This window comes from Thunnus albacares, chromosome 8, assembly GCF_914725855.1.
Source record: "Thunnus albacares chromosome 8, fThuAlb1.1, whole genome shotgun sequence".
In the NCBI taxonomy this organism is placed as follows: domain Eukaryota; kingdom Metazoa; phylum Chordata; class Actinopteri; order Scombriformes; family Scombridae; genus Thunnus; species Thunnus albacares.
This window is the reverse complement of record NC_058113.1, coordinates 33,909,660-33,930,190: the sequence shown is the minus strand read 5'-3', so window position 1 is coordinate 33,930,190 and position 20,531 is coordinate 33,909,660. Positions and strand designations below refer to the sequence as shown.

General features: G+C 39.0%; 1 protein-coding gene across 1 annotated transcript in view; it reads left to right on the top strand.

Moving 5' to 3' along the window:
- The window catches only part of LOC122987200 (collagen alpha-6(VI) chain-like), a 60,094-nt gene continuing 39,563 nt past the window's right edge, over positions 1-20,531 (top strand). The window contains exons 1-7 of the mRNA XM_044358952.1: positions 1-79; positions 5,543-5,647; positions 5,993-6,580; positions 8,704-9,258; positions 11,247-11,861; positions 12,218-12,769; positions 19,646-20,197. Of these exons, the coding sequence (XP_044214887.1) occupies positions 5,557-5,647; positions 5,993-6,580; positions 8,704-9,258; positions 11,247-11,861; positions 12,218-12,769; positions 19,646-20,197 (2,953 nt within the window). The 5' untranslated portion in view covers positions 1-79; positions 5,543-5,556. The remainder of the gene's footprint in view (positions 80-5,542; positions 5,648-5,992; positions 6,581-8,703; positions 9,259-11,246; positions 11,862-12,217; positions 12,770-19,645; positions 20,198-20,531) is intronic.

Here is a 20,531-nt window from a genome sequence, read left to right as displayed (position 1 = left end):
CTTTATCTTCAGCACCTCTACATGACGGAGCAACTCCTGCGTTTGGATGCAGAGGGAGCAGATGCAGAGCAGCAGATCTGTAAGTGACTCTGAATGATTCTTTACTTTCTTAGTCTATTCTGTACACGCAACATCTATTTCCTGTCTGTCGTCCTGAAGAGGGATCCCTCCTCTGTTGCTCCTCCTGAGTTTACTTACATTTTTTCCCCATTAAATGGTTTTTGGGGAAGTTTTACCTTATTTGAATCAAGGGTCTGAGGACAGAGGATGTTGAGGATGTTAAGCTATATAAATAAAGCTGACTTTGCGACTTGTGTGCATTGATGGAAAAGTTTAGTCTTTTTAACGGGATGAAATGTAACTTAGCACTCACCTTCACATCTGCAGGACAGAGATCACAGCTTGAAATATTCTTTGAGACGTCTTGCATGCACATTTCACCCTTTATCCTCTATTTATTTTGTGTTTAAGGAGGTTTTAATGTACAAAGGGCTTGTGCAATATGACCATATATACTATTATAGTATATAGTTTAGTATCTGGGCGGCTGTGGTTCAGGAGGTAAAGCGGTGGTTTGAGCCCCGACTCCTCCTGTCTGCATGCTGAAGTGTCTTTGGGCCAGATACCAAACGCTGATATTTGTGCGGCACCTTGCACGGCAGCTTGCTGCAATCGGTGTGTGAATGTGTGAATAATTGTGTGAATGAGCAGCAGAAACATTGTAAAACACTTTTCATGAATGCTGCTATAGTTTTCAGTTGCCTGTACCAATTCAACACGTTCTCACTCCCAACTCGTCACATATCGAAGCTTGGTCAGGACCCGCTGGCGTCACTTTTTAACGCACAGTATCACGGCAGTCACTGTTAAAAATAATTGTATTTTATGGTGTGACAACGCGGTTGTTAAGGTCTGGTTAGGTTTAGGCACAAAAACCACTAGGTAAGAGTGGTAAGATCATGGTTTGGGTTAAAATAAAAAAAAAAAAAAGAAAATAGAATAAAAACTTTAAGGTGGTCTCGAACCGTGATTTCCAACTTTCTGCCAACATTACATGTCGTCCTATGTAGCATTTGAAACCGAAAAAAGAAATAACAGCACTATATCATTGTAGTCATTATTATATGATATAAATTTGAGATTTTGCCTTAGTGATTGTCAAATTAATTAATATCAATATCATAGTATAAATTTACAAAAACTGTGAAGATTTATCCCATATTTTACTCCCATTCTGGTATTTAAGAGACTGAAAATGAGATTTTATATTTCAACTATAAAAAAATATATAAATAAGTTTTATTATATTTGCTTCAAGCTGGGAAGTCGGGTGTTGATTGTCTGTAAAATCGACAGTAAATGTGGACCTTCTGCTTCATTATTCACTGGTGTTTATATTGAAGATTTAGCTTGATGCAGCTTTAACTGTAACATACGTACAACCTAACAGCCAAATATGGACGTGCGGAAACCTGAAAATTAAAGAATGTGCAGAAAATCAGGATTTAAAATTCAATGTCTTGCAGATTTGATCACAGCTTAATTAGAACATGTTACATGAACAGAGACTTCTGTCACACTGGAGCCAACAAATAAATTCCCCCTTTTTATCAGCGGCAGTTCATCTGTTTCCCACAAACCTTTTTGTGATGGGTGATTAACAAAATTACTAATGCGCCGCTGAATCATGTTAATGTTTTGTAAGAGCTGGAGTCAGTCTGCACACAGTTTATCACATTTATAAGCATTTATAAGCACATTTATGAGTATTTCCATGTGATGCTACTTTCTACATTTCGGAGGGAAATATTGTACTTTCTACTCCACTACATTTATTTGACAGCTTTAGTTACTTTTCAGATGAAGATTTGACACAATGGATAATATAACAAGCTTTTAAAATCAATCAATCAATCAATCAATCAATCAATCAATCAATCAATTTTTATTTATATAGCGCCATATCACAACAGAAGTCATCTCAAGGCAACACTTTGTTAAAGATGAAACCAGTGGTTTCCAACCTTTTTGTCTTTTGACGTCTTACAAAAAGCAGTGTGTAGTCGGGGTCACATTTCACATGTCTATGAGTTGTTAACAGCTCCACCAAATAGTGATTTTTCCCTCTAAACTTCTCACATGCTTTCATTTCAATAAATGTTCAAATGATCCAATATTTCAGCAAAAATCAAAGATTAGAGAAAAAGTCCAAAAACTGAAAACAGATTTGTGTATCAGAACTTTGTTTTTTCTTCTTTCCTCTCCCATTAAACATCTCACCACCCCTCAGATTTATCTGCTGACCCTTTGGAGGGGCCCGACCCCTAGGTTGGGAACCACTGGACTAAACTAGCTAACTGTATATAAAGTAGTGTAAACTAGCTCCACCTCCAGCAGCTACAACAGTAACATGCTGCTCTAACACTGATGCTTCACTATTAATAATCTAATGATGTCATATATAATAATATATCAGTCAGAGGGACCAAACCACTACTTTTACTGCAATACTTAAACTACATCAAGCTCATAATACTTATGTACTTTTACTGCAATACTTTAACTACATCAAGCTCATAATACTTATGTACTTTTACTGTTGTATGATTTTTCATGCAGGACTTTTACTTGCAATGGAGTATTTTTACATTGCTGAATTCATACTGTTGGGCCTTGGCTACAAGTTTGGCTATCAGCAATAAAAGATAGACAGGGAAAAAGATAGACAATTCAGTCTCAAAGTATTCTAATCTATCAATTTGGAACTTTGATTAGCAATTAACTTAAAAACTATAAACAAAATCACCATATCAATAGCTAGTATGGTACGAAGGATTTTGGAGCTCTTTGCAGTATATCCAAAGCATTTATTTAACAAACAGGTAAAAGAGCAAAAGACACAATATTAATCTAGCTAAATGTACTATATACATCAAGTGTATAGCTGTGTCTCAAATCACATACTTCTGTTAGCACACTTTCATGTAGTACACTGTGTACACTATGTACTTACTGGCGTAGTGCACAAATTTCTACAGGGTAGTGTTGTCTCAAATCAAACACGGCCGTTGTGCACTTACCAGAAATGACGATTGCTAATTAGCATTAGCTAGCGTTAGTATTCGCGTTATCGTTTGCGCTACCAAATCATTACAGACTGCTAAATTAACCCAAAAAACATACTGATGGCTTATATCCGACAACAACATAGTAGTGCTTGGTGCTAAAAAACACATTTGTATAATGTGGCGATATTCACCGTAGAAAAGTGAAAAGTGAACCCTCCCCATCTGCTACGTAGCCAAAATGCTGACCATTGAGGGCAAGAAGTGTCCATAGTTCCACACTTTTTGACCATTTTGAGTGCACCATCCGGGTTGTCACAGTGCACTGCATTTTTCCATACTTCTCAGTGTGAACGCACTTATGCACTCAAAATATTAAGTGTAAGAACAGAAGTATGCGATTTGAGACACAGCATATGTGTGTGAGTGTGTGTGTGGGAAGGGGGGGGGGGGGTGACTGAGCACATGGCATGCAGACAATATGGCTGACAAAGAGAACCAAAGAGTGTCTTGAACCACATGTGCTGCATGAACCAAAGTGTGCGAAGCTGGGTTTTAAACCTCTTAACTGTGTGGTTCTCTGTTTAAGGCCATTTGGTGTAGGCTAAAGGTGACAGGTTAGGAAGAGGTTAGTTGCATGCAAGGCCTAGATACTGGATGTAATGTGTGTTAAGCATGCTAATATTAACTTAGTGGCGTGGCTATGCAATAACCTGACCATAATCAACAAGGACATTACAACAATAGTTCAACGAATAACCTTAGCCAAATCAATACACGTACAGTACATTGATTGAGTTAAACATTCTTGCTTAGCCGTGCTATGCTACACTATATTGCTAGGCTATGCCCAGTTGTTACCAAGTCCATGAAGAAAGAGATGCTTTGTGGTGTTCTGCTTCTTAGCTGGTGAATCCGTGGATGAATCAGGCTGAGAGGAGTTTTGTTCGAAAGCTGAAGGATGCAGGCTTTGCTGGGTAGACGGTGCTCCAGTCGTGCAGGTTAGAAGGCCCAGGTCACTCCTTTGTGCACTCTTTACAGAGTTAGCGGCAAGCTAACTCTGCTTTGTGGCTCCTGTGCTTGTTAAATCAGCCAGCAGACTTGTGTGGTAGCTGCTGGCACTAGATAACTTTAGTTTCTGAGTCGTAGGCAGACTCTGCTGTGAGCAGACCACACAAGAGAGGAGAGAGCTGCTCCAGCAGCAGCTATGAGGAGAAAGAGGATGAGAAGAGGGGGATCTCTCGTCTTGTTAACCTGGCTCCATGGGTGGGGATTTCACACTTAGGTGCGAACAACCAAGGACTCAGGTTTCTTAGAGTCTTGAAACATGCGGTCAGCTAGTGAGACCCAACAATACTTTTTCTTAAGTAAAGGATCTGAGTACTTCTTTTATTGTTGCTCTTTTCTACAATTTTAACTAACATGAAACTCTCCTGGTTGAATCATCAATACAAAAGATGAACAACTGTTAGAAAATATCTGGTTCTTTGATAAAAAACCAAAGGTACAAACTTGTGGACAAAAAACTTTGGGGTAGAAGTTAAGTATGACTCCCAAGGTGGATTTTGGCTTCCTCAGAAACATTGAGCACTGCGCACTTCGACTACCTTTAGCTTACAAACGAGCTGCACAAATCAGAAAGCAGTTGCACCTCGGAGATAAGTTACAACATAACTCCAACTAACAACTAAATATTTACACACATGCCCCTAGTGTAGGTGTAAATCATAAAATGTCACAGAACTCACTAATGGTAAAACAGCAGTTTTTCTGCAACACAGCCTCATTTTTTTATTAATTGCTGCCATTTCACAACACAGTAATTCAGTAGAGACCTGATTAATTGATTTGATATTTCAATATCAATCCAGCTTGCCACAATCTGTTACGACTCCAAATGGTACAGTGCAGTTCATCTGATCAGCTGAGATGAGCAGCTCCACCCTCTGCAGCAGGAGCCGGCTGCTCCAATAACGTCGGTGCAACTTTCAAAATAGATGTTATTTGGATAAACTGACCACATATTAGGAGTTACAGTGACTCGCTATCGCCCCTCAGTACAAAGTGGTATTACGAGACAGTACGGGCCGGACGGGGCCAGGGCTAGCTGGTTAGCATGCTAACTTCAGTAGATATCTCTGCAACACAATACATATTGGTCTATGACATAACGTCAAAACTGTTACTTTTTCAAATTCTGTTGATAATTTTAGTTAATTTGGGAATGTTTTAAACTAAAATTCTTATACATTATACCTTTGAGGTACTTTAGCCTCAAGACGTGGTAAATCCTGCTTGGACACTTTGCAACTTTATTAGCCTCTCTGTATTTAAATTTATGTTTTTAATGTCATGCTTTTTATGTCCTCTCTTAGTGTTCTTAGTTGTTTAATTTATAGTGTGAATGGTGAAGCTGATTACAATTCTCCAGTGTGGACAATAAAGCTCCAACTAACTGTATTATATCTGTATTACAGGAAGAGAGAAACTCATGAGGCATTCCAGCATGAAGGGGAGAACAGGTCTGCTCTTCAGCCTCATCATAGCAGCGTATTTCTGTGGCATTGCTGCTCAGACAACTGGTGGGTAATTAAATGGAACTTGTGATGTTTCTAAAAGAGGGATCAAGTATAGTAGATGTTTGGTATATTCCCCTGATTTACAACAATAAAGAAAGTAGTTGAATTGCCTTTTTCATAAATGATGAATAATGTTTGTTTTTTTCGTTTCAACATCATATTCTGGAATATTTCACCAGTTTTAAATTTTTTAAGAATTTTAAAACTGTTGAAATAGGAGCTATCTAAAGCTATCCGTTCAAAAATGTTTCATTATTTCATCACAATGAACTTTGTGATCTGTAATCTTACTTTCAGAATATCTATTTTGAGGCAATGCAATACTGACTTTATTCTTCTCCTGTCCAGAGTGTGAAAATGCCAACATGGCTGACATCGTCTTCCTGGTCGATGGCTCCTCCAGCATATCCCCCGCAGACTTTCGGAAGATCCAGAATTTCCTACGCAACATCGTCAGGATCCTCAACATCGGCGACAACAAAGTTCGAGTCGGCTTGGCGCAGTATAGTGATGATCCTTCCCAGGAGTTCCTGCTGAAGGATCACAAGGACAAGAGGTCCCTGCTGGCTGCACTGGACAGATTATCTCACCGACGAGGAGGCACGGAAACAGGCAAGGCCATCGAATTCCTCCAGAAGCAGTACTTCACCAAGGTTACTGGCAGCCGAGCCAATGAACGGGTGCCTCAGATCGCTGTGGTCATCACAGATGGGGAATCCACGGATGATGTGAAAGTGCCCGCCCAGAACCTGAGGAAGCACGGAGTCATTGTGTTTGGTATCGGGGTGGGACAAACAAACCGGACACAGCTAGAGTCCATCGTTAACTGGCCCCCAAGTCGCTTCCTCCTCACCTTCAATAGCTATGAGGCTCTGCAGAGGGAGATGGGGCGTCTGCTGCAAACTGTTTGTGTCACCATGGAGGAACAGAGGCAAGGTAAGGCGAATGATTGGAGAAACATTGTTTAGTTGTCCATTTGTTAATTTTGCAATAAAATATAAAATACTTATCCAAGACATCTAAATAACTAAAACAACCAAAGTGTATTTGTGGATGTACACAAAAGCAGAGAGCATCTGTGGCTGCTAATAAGACTTTAGATTCACTTCGTAGAGATCATACTGGGTTTGTTTGAATCTTAGAGCTCTGAGGAGTTTTCTTGCAAAAAAAGAAAAGTTTGGTTTATATTCAGTTTTCAGTCAAAAAGCATTGTTTAAAACATTTGCAAAGCTGATTTGTTGGCATGTTACAGCCACCAGCTGCAAGCAGGATATAAACAAGACGGGGACTCACTCATAAAACATAGTTCCATAGCATTACAAGTGGTCAAACACTCCACCAGGTACCTTTAAGTAGAGTTTGATCACCCTGCCCCCACTCTAAGTGTTATGGTCTACTTGGTGATTTGTTTACTAGTGTTTCAATCACAGGTCCACTTAGTTAGTTGTGTTGTAAAACAGTTTGACTGCTTTCTGTCATTTCAAGGAAATTATGTTTATGGCTGTTTTGAAAGTGCTTTATTTGCAGAGAGCTGGATCCTGTAACTGATAAATTCAATACGTTTAATGAATTACATTATTAATGCTGAAGCATCAATGTTAGAGCAGCATGTTACTGTTGTAGCTGCTGGAGGTGGAGCTAGTTTCAACTACTTTATATACAGTTAGCTAGTTTAGTCCAGTGGTTCCCAACCAAGGGGTCGGGCCCCTCCAAAGGGTCAGCAGATAAATCTGAGGGGTCGTGAGATGATTAATGGGAGAGGAAAGAAGAAAAAACAAAGTTCTGATACACAAATCTGTTTACAGTCTTTATGATTTTCTCTAATCATTTTTGGTCTTTTTTGCTGGATTTTTGGTGAAATACTTGATCATTTGATCATTTTTATCATTATTATTAAAATGAAACCATCTGAGAAGTTTACAGGGGGATGTCTCTATTGTGAAAACAACTGATAGATATCTGAAAAATGAAAAGGGGCCCTATCTAGACACTGATTTTTTTTTAAGAGCTCACACTAAAAGGTTGGAAAACACTGGTTTACTCTTTGACAATGCATAGTAATTTATAAGCTCATCATTTGTTAATTCATGTAAAACTTTAATCTAAAAAGCAACTAAAGCTATGGAATAAATGTAGTGGAGTAGAAAGTACAATATTTCCTCCTGAAATGTAGTGGTATAAGTATAAAGTAGCATCAAATAATAATACTCAAGTAATAATGTTGTCAGACACTTATAATAACAATCTGAGCCTGTCAGTGACAAAAACAAGCACTTTTAGTGGATGTACATTGACGGGGTGCTGTTGCCCCGTCCGAATACATTTACAGCCTCTTTTCACAGCTGCCAGCTGCAGCGCTCTCACTCAATACTGGACCGATTTCAAAAAGTATTGTCCCCATTAGTCACTTAGACACAAAAAGATGGGAAAACAGGTTAAAAAATATCAAAGTTTCCCTTTGAGGGGTCAGCTTACGTCAAAGAAACTAGTTTGTACAATTGTTGTGTCCCGGATGGCCCAATGAAAGGTGGAACAAAAAGCCTGCCATCATAGAGAGGGACAAGAAAAAACACATAACACACACTTTCAGACAGTTTCTGCTTAGAAGGTGTTCATTCAAGAAGTTTTGTGAAGCATACAAGATGAGTGCTTATTTCAGAGAGAGGTTCAAAATACTGTCTGCTTTCTCACATTTGCATTCAAAATTGCTGGATAAAGTGGACATGGTTGGCAGATTGTCAGTTTCAGAAAGTTATAAAAAATTGCCAGATGTAGCCTCCCAATTCTGACATCAGAGAAGACAAGTGGAGGGTAGTTTAAGAGGAACTCAACATGATTTTGTTTTTGTATACTGTACACATAATCACTTATTGTGTGCACAATGCATACAAATAGTTTTTTGCCTCTGGCTATTCCTCAATCAAATAACCAACTCTGAGGACTGAACATACACTTTACCAATCCAACAAGCTCTTTGTATCTAATAGACTGACCGCTTTTGCCTGATCATCAGACTCCACTATAATACTGATGTAATTTTTCTGTTTTTTGTCTTTCAGCTTTGGAGATATTTGCAGATATTTTCTTCTTGGTGGACAGTGGCATAGCTCAAGGACAATTCTCCCAGTTCAAGACAGAACTTAACAAATTGATCAATCAACTTAACGTTAGAGCCTCCACCTACCGTATCGGGTTGGCCCAGTACGGTCAAAATACCGAAGTTGAATTCCTTCTCAATGCTTTTCAAACCAAACAGGAGACCCTGGCTGGTGTCAAGCGTTTCCGACTGCACCCTCCACAACCCAACGAACCGCGTTACCTGGGCAATGCTTTAAAATATGCCAGAACTAACTTTTTCACCAGTGAGGCGGGGGGCCGTGCTGAGAAAGGCTTGCGACAGTTCCTGGTCGTCGTGAGTGGAGAAGCCTCACGTGATCGTGTGTCTACAGTGGCTAGTGAGATCGAATTATCAGGGGTTACTGTTATTGGGATGAGTGCCGGTGCACCAATGAATGAAATACGCTTGTTGAGTGATCAGTATGCATTTGATTCTGTCAGAGTAACTCTTCTGAAGGATATCTTCATGACTGAGAAACAGGAGGTCATTACTAAAGGTGAGAAAGTTTTATAATTCATTATATATATATAAGTATCTAATTTACTTGATCAGTTACTATAGAATAAACTATGTAATATATCAGGGCTGAAACCAACAATTATTTTCATTATTGATTAGTGGATAAAAGTCTATAAAATGGTGAAAAATGTCAAAAGATGCAATCTAAAATGTCTTATTTTGTCCTGACCAACAGTCCACAACCCAAAGATATTCAGTTTACTGTCATAGAGGACTAAAGAGCAAAAAAATATTCACATTTAAGAAGCTTAAACTTGAGAGTTTTAGCATTTTTTCTTAAAAAAAAAATATTCAAAAGGAAAAAATGGATTATCATTTTCTGTTGATCGACTAATTGATTAATTGACTAATTGTTGCAGCTCTAAATAATTATATTTATCTATTTAAAGTGTTTTTTTCTCTTAATTGTTTTTCACAGGGATTTTGAAAATGTATTTTCTAGCACTTTATCAACAGTATATCTGATATTTAGCCGTTTGTGGAAAATTACACCAGAATTTAACACTTTTTTCTACACAAAAATTGAGTGAATCTCATGCTCACTTTTGTGATATATTTCTTACTGACTGACTATCATATTTGTATTTACAGTTTGAGTTGTAATTCAACACCTTTCTTCATACATCACAGGTTAGGCAGATGTGATATGGGCTGATGTGTTTATTACCATAGACCATGCTAGCAGATAATAAACAATGGTTGGAATCACTCAGTGGTATTTTCAAACACATTTCATCACAATTTAAAGTAAACGTTTCAATGGGATCTCCAGAACATTCAGGGCTGAGCAGCAACTTAATTCTGTCAGTTTGTCAAACTAAAATATAAGCTAATGTTGGCTAACGTTATGTTAGCTAAGCAGCCAAAATTGAAACTGAGAACTGTAGGATCATTCTCTGATATCAAATATCTTCAACTTTAACTGTCAGACCAATTATAGAATTATAATAAGAACATTAAAGTATCCTAGTAAAGTGAGAAGAGGATGTTTGACATGTTTGCCAAAAAATATGTATTCAAATAATTATTCCCCCTAAAATCTCAAAATGTGGATATTATTTTTCTGTTTCTGTGCATGTTAAATAAACAAGATACAGCATTTTAATTGGTTAGCTTTAGGTGTGTTGGTAGGTCTATTTTTTCAGATAGAGCCAGGCTAGCTGTCCCCTCTTTAGTCCTTATGATAGGCTAGGCTAAACATGTCTGATTCCAGCTACTTACTCAACACAAAGATATAAAATTGACATTGATCTCCTCATCTCACTCTCAAATAATGACACACCAAAATAAAAAAATAAAAATAATTAACAATTCCTCTCAGGTTAGTTGAGCTATAAGCTCAGCGGCTACAGTGCGGAGCTTACTTAGCTCACTATTTGCTGGCAGATTTGTTTCAGTTAATACTGAGTTACTGTCAGGCTGCAGGACTTGTCCGACATCAGTCTCTCCCCTCACCTTTGCGATATCACAGTTTCATTTTGCAGTTAGCTATGAGCTCATTTTATGTGTTAGTGTTCATTTCCTTGCGAGTGAAAGGACAACATTTTTTCGCATTTCATTTGAACAAACTACAAATATAATCTTCCTTACCAAAGATTGTGTTTTCTGTTTTGTCATTTTTCAGTTAGAAGTGGACATTATAGATCAACTTTACACTCAGGGAGGAACAAATAAGAAAACACTAGTTCTATTTAATTTAAAGTTAATGAATGCTGTTGAAATAAGTGTTAAGTATGAAAATTCATAAATGTCACCTTTAAAACTTCATGCCAGTTTTTAACCTAGCCACCTTTACAATTGCAAACCTCACAAAATCATGCTTACTTGGTCAGCCTGTTAAGACACTTGTAGACCTCTAAGCAACACATAATGAATATCACTGTTATACAATATGTTTCATCTTCAAAGATATTTGAATGTTCAAGTAGCGGTTGCTCAAATGAACTATTTATATTCCTTTCACAGATTGCAAAATAGGCAACGCAGCAGATATTGTGTTCATTGTTGATGAGTCGACAAGCATCGGAGAAGCCAACTTCCAGCTTGTACGCAATTTCCTACACTCGATTGTAAGCAGCCTGGATATCGGTAAGAAGAGAGTCCAAGTAGGCATCGTTACATACAACGAAATCTCCACAGCACAGGCCTACCTCAACAGTGTCAATGACAAGACTGAAATCCTACAGTTCATCAAGCTGCTGCCTTATAATGGTGGTGGAACGAACACTGGAAAGGCCCTAGACTTCACTCGGGATGAAATCTTCAGTAAGCAAAAAGGCAGCAGGAAGGATGTCCCGCAGGTGGCGGTGGTGATCACAGACGGTGAATCCCAGGACGATGTGAGCGACGCCGCAATCCTTCTCCGTCGGACTGGGGTCACAGTTTTCGCTGTAGGAATTGGAAATGCCAAAGAGAAGGAACTGAACGAGATGGCTACTCACCCCCCTCGCGAGCATGTTTTTTATGTGAAAAGTTTCACCGATCTGAAGCCCCTGAAGGAGACACTGCAGGGAATCCTGTGCAAAAAGATCATTGACGAAGATCTCACAGACAAGGAAAGAAAAGAAAACATCAAAAAAGGTTTGAACCAGTGGTTTTTGATAGTTGTCAAAGTTTAAACATTGTGTCAGTATAAATGATGCAGCATTAAATTAAAGTAAAGAGAGAGTAAAGCTGAGAATGACATGTGTGGACCGAGTTTTAAATCCTTGTTTTAAATCCAGAATGAGCCCTGAGAGCCAGAAATCTTGATCAGCTTTCAAGTTGCAGTTAATTTATCGGTTGTTGACTAAAACCATATTTCATGGTTTGTTTGTGCTTTGGGGATGTAAAATTGTAGTTGTTACCTCCTTGAGTAGCTGTTGATTGATTTTTAGCTTTCCCTCTCTCTGACTATGTGTAAAGAACTAATTCTTACAGTTGCTTTTCTTCTCCAGCTTGTGTACAAAAGGATAAAGCGGACTTCTACTTCCTGATAGACAACTCAGAAAGCATTACTCAACCCGACTTCAGTGACACAAAGAACTTCATCATTGAATTTCTGCATACCTTAAATGTGGGGCCACAAAATAACCGTGTGGGGCTTGTGAAATATGCAGATTTTCCAACTTTGGAATTTGACCTAACAGACCACGCAGATGCAAATGCACTGGAGAAAGCTGTGAAGGATATTATTCATGAAGGAGGTGGGACAAATACAGGGGAAGCACTGTCTTCAATGGGTGAGCACTTTAAGAGACACACTCGTGGTCAAGTCCCAAAGTACCTGATTGTCATCACTGATGGAGAATCCCAGGATAAAGTCAAGGCTCCTGCAAAAAAACTGAGGGAGCAGGGCATCATCATCTACGCCATCGGGGTGAAAGAGTCAAACAAAAGTGAGCTGGATGAGATTTCCGGTGACCCTAAGAAGACTTTCAGTGTCACCACTTTTGATGCCCTGAAGACGCTCACAAATGACATTATCACAGACATCTGTTCTCCAGAATGTAAGAAAAACACTTGACTTTAAAATGCATGTCTAGCATGTAGACAGGTTCTAGAAAACTGTTATTTAATATTTCTGTTTTTGGCAATCTTGAGTGAACACCATTACTATAAACTCTAGACCAAATGTAATTAGCTCAACATAAGAGTCCAGGCAAGTAGCCGTGGCTACTTTAGATAACTTCAGGACAGAGACAGTGTAGACATTTTCAGACAGCAGAGTTTTCAGCTTGAAGTTAGAAAAATTACAATACAAAAGATTGTTGGTGAATAGTACCACTATCCCTATGAATCTTAAGACACACAGGGACATATCAATCAATCAATCAATCAATTTTTATTTATATAGCGCCATATCACAACAGAAGTCATCTCAAGGCACTTTTCACATAGAGCAGGTCAAGACCGTACTCTTTAATTTACAGAGACCCAACAATTCCCCCATGAGCAGCACTTGGCGACAGCGGTAAGGAAAAACTCCCCTTTAACGGGTAGAAACCTCAAGCAGACCCCGGCTCTTGGTGGGCGGCCATCTGCTTTGACCGGTTGGGTGGAGAGAGAGAAAGAGAGAGGGAAAGGGGGAGGGGGGACAGAAGAAAAACAATCACAACAACAACAACAACAAGCACAAGCAGCAATAGCAGCAATAGCCAGGGAAGGATGCCATCAGGACTGTGAAGGACCGCGAAGGTTCGGCCCGGGACTCAGGTTTTCCTGTGAGATGAGAAAGCACAAAAAACTCCGGGGAAGAAGCAAAGTTAGTGACATGCATTGATGTTACATGTATGCATACAGATGGAGAGGAGGAGGAGGAGGAGAGAGGAGCTCAGTGTATCATGGGAAGTCCCCCAGCAGTCTAGGCCTATAGCAGCATAACTAAGGGCTGATCCAAGGTGAGCCTGGTCGGCCCTAACTATAAGCTTTATCAAAAAGGAAAGTTTTAAGCCTACTCTTAAACATAGAGAGGGTTTCTGCACCCCGGACTGAATCCGGTAGATGGTTCCATAGAAGAGGAGCCTGATAGCTGAAGGCTCTGCCTCCCATTGTACTTTTAAAGACTGTAGGGACCACCAGTAAGCCTGCATACTGGGAGCGCAGTGTTCTAGTGGGATAATACGGTATTATGAGCTCTTCAAGATATGATGGTGCCTGACCATTAAGGGCTTTGTAAGTTAGGAGAAGGATTTTAAATTCTATTCTAGATTTTACAGGAAGCCAATATAGTGAAGCTAAAATGGGAGAAATGTGGTCTCTTTTTCTAGTTTTAGTCAGAACACGTGCAGCTGCATTCTGGACCAGTTGGAGAGTCTTTAGAGACTTGTTAGGGCAGCCTGATAATAAGGAATTGCAATAATCCAGCCTAGAAGTAACAAATGCGTGAACTAGTTTTTCTGCATCTTTTAGGGACAGGATGTGCCTGATTTTTGTGATATTACGTAAGTGAAAAAAGGCAGTCCTTGAAATTTGATTTATGTGGGAGTTAAAGGACATATCCTGATCAAAGATAACTCCCAGATTCCTTACGGTGGTGCTGGAGGCCAGGGTAATGCCATCCAGAGTAGCTTTATCATTAGATAATGTGTTTCTAAGGTGTTTAGGGCCAAGCACAATCACTTCAGTTTTATCTGAATTTAGTAGTAGAAAATTGCAGGTCATCCAGGTCTTTATGTCGTTAAGGCATGTTTGGAGTTTGTTTAACTGATTGGGTTCATCTGGCTTCACTGATAAATATAATTGGGTGTCATCTGCGTAACAATGAAAATTTATGAAGTGTTTCCTAATGATATTACCTAAAGGAAGCATATATACGGTGAATAGAATTGGTCCAAGTACAGAACCTTGTGGAACTCCGTGTCTAACTTTTGCCTTCACGGAGGATTCATCATTCACATGTACAAACTGAAATCGGTCTGATAAATAGGACTTAAACCAGCTTAATGCATTCCTTTAATGCCAATTAAATGTTCCAGTCTCTGCAAAAGGATTTGATGGTCAATTGTGTCGAATGCGGCACTAAGATCTAACAGGACAAGTATAGAGACAAATCCTTTGTCCGATGCAGTTAGGAGGTCATTTGTGACTTTCACCAGTGCTGTCTCTGTGCTATGATGCCTCTAAATCCTGACTGAAAATCCTCAAATAAACTATTGTTATGTAGAAAGTCACATAACTGATTAGAGACTGCTTTCTCAAGGATCTTGGATAGAAATGGAAGGTTAGATATAGGTCTATAATTGGCTAAAACACCTGAATCAAGAGTAGGCTTCTTAAGAAGAGGTTTAATTACAGCTACTTTAAAGGACTGTGGTACATAGCCTGTTACTAAAGACAAATTGATCATATCTAGTAAAGAAGTGCTCACTAAGGGTAAGGCTTCCTTAAGCAGCCTAGTTGGGATGGGATCTAAGAGACAGGTTGATGGTTTAGCTGAACAAATCATTGAAGTTAGTTCAGACAAGTCTACTGGAGAAAAACAGTCCAAATATATGTCAGGATTTACTGCCGTTACCAAGGTTCCTGTGTTTGGGGAGAGAACGGTGCCTGTTGAGGGCAGGAGGTGGTTAATTTTGTCTCTAATAGTTAGAATTTTATCATTAAAGAAGCTCATAAAGTCGTTACTATTGAGAGCTATAGGAATACATGGATCAGTAGAGTTATGACTCTTTGTCAGCCTGGCCAAAGTGCTGAAAAGGAACCTAGGGCAGTTTTTGTTCTCTTCTATTAATGCTGAGTAATAGGCGGCTCTGGCATTACAGAGGGCCTTCCTATATGTTTTAAGACTATCTTGCCAGACTAAGCGAGACTCCTCTACTTTGGTGGAACGCCAAATCCTTTCCAATTTTCGCGATGTTTGCTTTAATTTGCGGGTTTGGGAGTTATACCATGGAGCTAACCTCTTATGTTTTATTATCTTCTTTTTTAAGGGGGCGATGGAGTCGAGTGTTTGTCTTAGTGAGCATGCAGCACTATCAATAAGATTATCAATTTGGGAGGGACTAAAGTTAACATAAGAGTCCTCTGTAGTATTGAGACATGGCAGTGAATTCAGTACTGACGGAATTGCTTCCTTAAATTTATCTACAACACTATCAGAGAGACATCTAGTGAGGACATTTTTGTCTAATGGTGTATAATCCAGTAATAGGAATTCAAAAGTTATTAAAAAATGATCTGATAAAATAGGATTTTGTGGAAAAATTATTAAATGTTCAATTTCAATCCCATAAGCCAGAACAAGGTCTAGGGTGTGGTTAAGACGGTGAGTGGGATTATTTACACACTGAGAGAAGCCAATTGAGTCTAATAATGAGATAAATGCAGTGCTGAGACTGTCATTATCAACGTCCACATGAATATTAAAATCACCTACTATAATTACTTTATCTGTACTAAGGACGAAATACGACAAAAACTCTGAGAATTCAGATAGGAATTCAGAGTACGGGCCAGGAGGACGGTACACTATAACAAATAGAACTGGCTGTAGAGTTTTCCAGGTTGGCTGAGAGAGACTAAGAACAAGGCTTTCGAATGAGTTATAATTAAATTTAGGTCTAGGGTTGATGATTAGGCTTGAGTTGAAAATGGCTGCAACTCCTCCTCCTCGGCCAGTGTCTCGAGGAATATGAGTATTAATATGACTGGGGGGAGTGGATTCATTAAGGCTGACATATTCTTCATGACACAGCCAGGTTTCAGTGAGACAAAATAAATCAATATGATGATCTGAAATTAAATCGTTTACTAAAACAGCTTTAGATGAAAGAGATCTAATGTTCAAGAGTCCACATTTAATTATCTTATTTTGTTGTACTATTGCAGTAGTGGTTTTAATTTTTACTAGATTTTCATGAATGACTCTTCTTTTGTTTACTTTGGATTTAATTGATTTATGTGGTCGGCCCTGGCTTCCCGGCTGCTTCCCGGCTGCTCGGGAGCTACCGGGGGAGTGGGAGCTACGCTAGGTCGGCCCGCACCGGATACTAGGGGCTGGCTAACTATATTAGCAGCTGATTGTTTTTCCATGGTGCGCAGCCACGCTTCCAATTCACTAAGCCTTGCCTCCAGTGCTGCAAATAAACTACACTTATTACACTATCACTAAAGGAGGCAGAGGAATAACTAAACATTTGACACACCGAGCAAGAGAGAGCAGGAGAACGAGAGGGAGAGAGAGAAGCCATCGCTAACTGCTTAGTTTAAGTTAGCTGCTAGTGCTAGCTGCAGAACTAAAGTGACTAACAACTTGTGCGATTAGCGAGAAAAGTCGCTAAGAGAAAAGCGCTGAGAGTGCTTGTGTAAAACTAGCGAAAGTTTAAATAAACAGCAGATATTAATCCACAGTAATGTGATATATATAGGAAAATCAACTGAGATGAGAGCAGCAACAACGCTATCAGTAGACACAGTCGGCAACCGGAAATGATACAATACACTTACCGTAGCACGTCAGCAAAGAGCTCTTACATGTGCGTCATATGTGGATTTTTAATAATTAGTGGTATTAAAATTACAAAAGGCAAAGTGATTTTGAATCAGGTTTTCTCACTTTTGAAACAGAACCTGGAAGTTCCAGTTTCACTTTGGCTCTGTGTAGAGTGTATAGTAGCCAGACTGAGCTACACTCTCTTCCACTGCACAAGTGGATCCTTACTAATTTGGGCAAAAGGTTCATCTGAGAAATGCTCTTTTAAAGGGCTAGAAAACAATGAAAATGAGCTTTGGGGTGGATTAGAGTAATGGTGGGTCTTCCTGTGCTGTAACATAATTTTATCTCCTCAGTCTTTTAAGTTATTTGAAATTTTGAAATTTGTGGCTCAAGAGCAAGCGGTGTTGAGGCGGTACTCGTTACTATGTCACACCAGAAAGTGATCAAATATGCAGGAAACTTTAGCACGAGGCCACCGCCACCCAGTGCTGCACTGAGGGTGTAAGTAAGAATTTGTATCACAGCCATTTGATAAGCGAAGGAGGACACTGGAAGTGTTGCTGGTTGTTCAGCAGCTAAAAAGTCATTACAGCCTTCCAGAGGATGGAAATATACATAAGGAATGGCTGAAATTCATTTTGGAGACAGTCTTCCCTTACCGCGTGAGGCAGCTGGACTCGTGTGATCACACAAGAAGGGAGAATGTTGGACTGTCTGGAATTGGTTTTAACTAGCTTTCCTCATATCTTTGCAGAAGAACATTTTTTGTATTAATAGATGACCACTCCTCCAAACACTATGAGGTTACCTGTGGGGTAGCTCTATGTGAGCGTGTCTCTTGATGACACTGGGCCAAGTGACTCACCCTTTAACTGTATTTTAGATATAAAAGCCTGGATGTCACAGGATTTTTTACTGCTCAACCAGGATAAACCAGAGGCACTGATCATTGGTTCAGAGGCTCATAGAGAGAAACCGGCCTTCAAACTAAACACACTGAGACTCAATTAAAGCCAAGAGGCAAGAAATCTAGGAGTGATTTTTGATTGTGATTTTAATTTCACAGCTTATGTGCGGCGTGTCACAAAAACAGCATTTTATCATTTGGAGAACATCTCCAAAGTGAAGCCATTTCTCTCTCTGAGCAACACAGAGAGACTGATGCATGCATTCATTACTAGCAGGCTAGACTATTTAACACTCTCCTTTCTAGTCTACCAAAGAATACAATTAATCAGCCACAATTAATTCAGCATGCTGCTGCACGAGTGCTAAAACCAAAAGGAGAGCACACATTACGCTTATTTCAAAGTCTTTACACTGGTTACCTGTTAGTTTACGTATTGATTTAAAAATTATTTTATTAGTTTATAAGGCACTTCATGGTCTTGCATTAAACTACTTTTCAGAAATGCTTCTGATTTATGAACCAGGAAGACCCCTCAGATCCTTCAGTTCTTCTCTTTTAGCTTTTCCACAAAGCAGAACAAAACCCTTCAGTGATGCTGCTTTCAACCGTTACGCTCCAAGCTGCTGGAACAGAGAGGAGCTATTTAGTCTGGCTTTTATGTAGTGTCCTATAATTTAATGGTTTTATTATTTAAATTTATTTTATTTACAATCATCATTATTTATTTTATTCTATTTTGTTTTATCAACATTTTAATACTGATCAATAGAATTTATTTTTATTATTTATTTTTTATTTATTTATTTATTTATTTTGGGTAGTATTACACAATTTTATTTTTTGTTGTTATTTTTATTGCTTGTGTTATATTTTATTATGTATCTTTTATTATCTTAATTATCCATCTTTTGTTGTTGTCTTATTTGGTTAACTTTTTTTTCAGTTGTTTTAGTGCGCATTTGTCTCCAAATCCATTTTTAAAATCCCACGTTTTGTCAATTGCTTGTGAAGCACTTTGAATTGCATTTGATTGATTGAAAGGTGCTATGTATATAAAGTTTAATTAATGGATTGATTAGTTAGGTAGTATTCTGTTGGCTGGGGGTGAAGGTGGGGGCCACACCTCCAGCCAGACAGAGAAGATGGTCATTAATAATACAGATTTTATGTAGACAGCCTGCTGGAGGACAGAGGGGAATCTGGGCTGTAAGGAAAGATGGATTTAGAGAAATCTAAATAACTGTTGATAAAAAAATGTCACAGATATGTTTAAAGTAATCATAAAAATTAGTCAAAAAAGGCCATGATACCAGATCTTTAAGCAAAGCCCTCCAAAGCTACCACTTTTAGCTTAGTGGATTTGACATCAGGACAACATGTGCTTGTAAACAACTAGTCATTTAAAAGTTCATATACTTAGTAGCTTGTCTTGTTGCCTTCAGTCTCGCTGAATATTCCTGGTTTGACAGGGCCGTCAGGTAAGAAAAGGGGGATAAAAGAGGAACACCATACTAACATTTATGTTCTCTATGTCTACAGTTTGCAAAGGCACATCAGGTGATGTCATTTTCTTAACTGACAGCTCTGAGAGTATCTCTGAGGGAGACTTCAAGAAAATGAAAGACTTCATGAAATCTGTCATCAACAAGACTGCGATCGGAGAGGATGCAGTGCATGTTGGCCTCATGCAGTTCAGCACCGATTACCAAATAGAGTTCTCCCTCAGCGAATACTACAACAAAGATCAAATGTTTAAAGCCATCAATGACATGCAGCAGATGAAAGAAGGCACGCGCACGGGTAAAGCCATCAAAGCAGTGTCGCAGTATTTCGATAAATCGGAGGGAGGACGTCCTGAGCTGGAGCGGAGGCTGGTGGTGATAACAGATGGCAAATCCAACGACAACGTCACAAAACACGCTAATGATCTGATGGCCAAGGGAGTGATTATCTACGCTATCGGGGTGATGGACGCCAACACCCCCGAGCTGCTGGAGATCAGCGGCTCAAAAGACAGGGTTTATTTTGGGAGGAACTTTGATGCGCTGAAGGACTGGGAGAGCCAGGTGGCTTTGGAGATCTGCAAGACCGGTGAGAGTCCAGGACTGTATCAAAGCAGCACTTTTGAGTAATAATAGTAGTATATCTGAATTTAATGTATTTATTTTATTTGTAAGGGACCATATACAGTGTTTAACATAAATGTTACCATTTGATGTTCTGTGCTAGAATTAGCTTACAGCTAATTTTCCTCTGCAGTCACTTCAGCAGGTCACAAATAAAACATACTGTATGTGCAGAAGCAGAACAGTACCAAGCAAAAAACACCCAGGACACATAATACAAATTTACACATAGTAGCACATTACATACATCCACCGTGTCAACTAGAAATGACAAATGTACGCTTTACAAATTAAAGTTT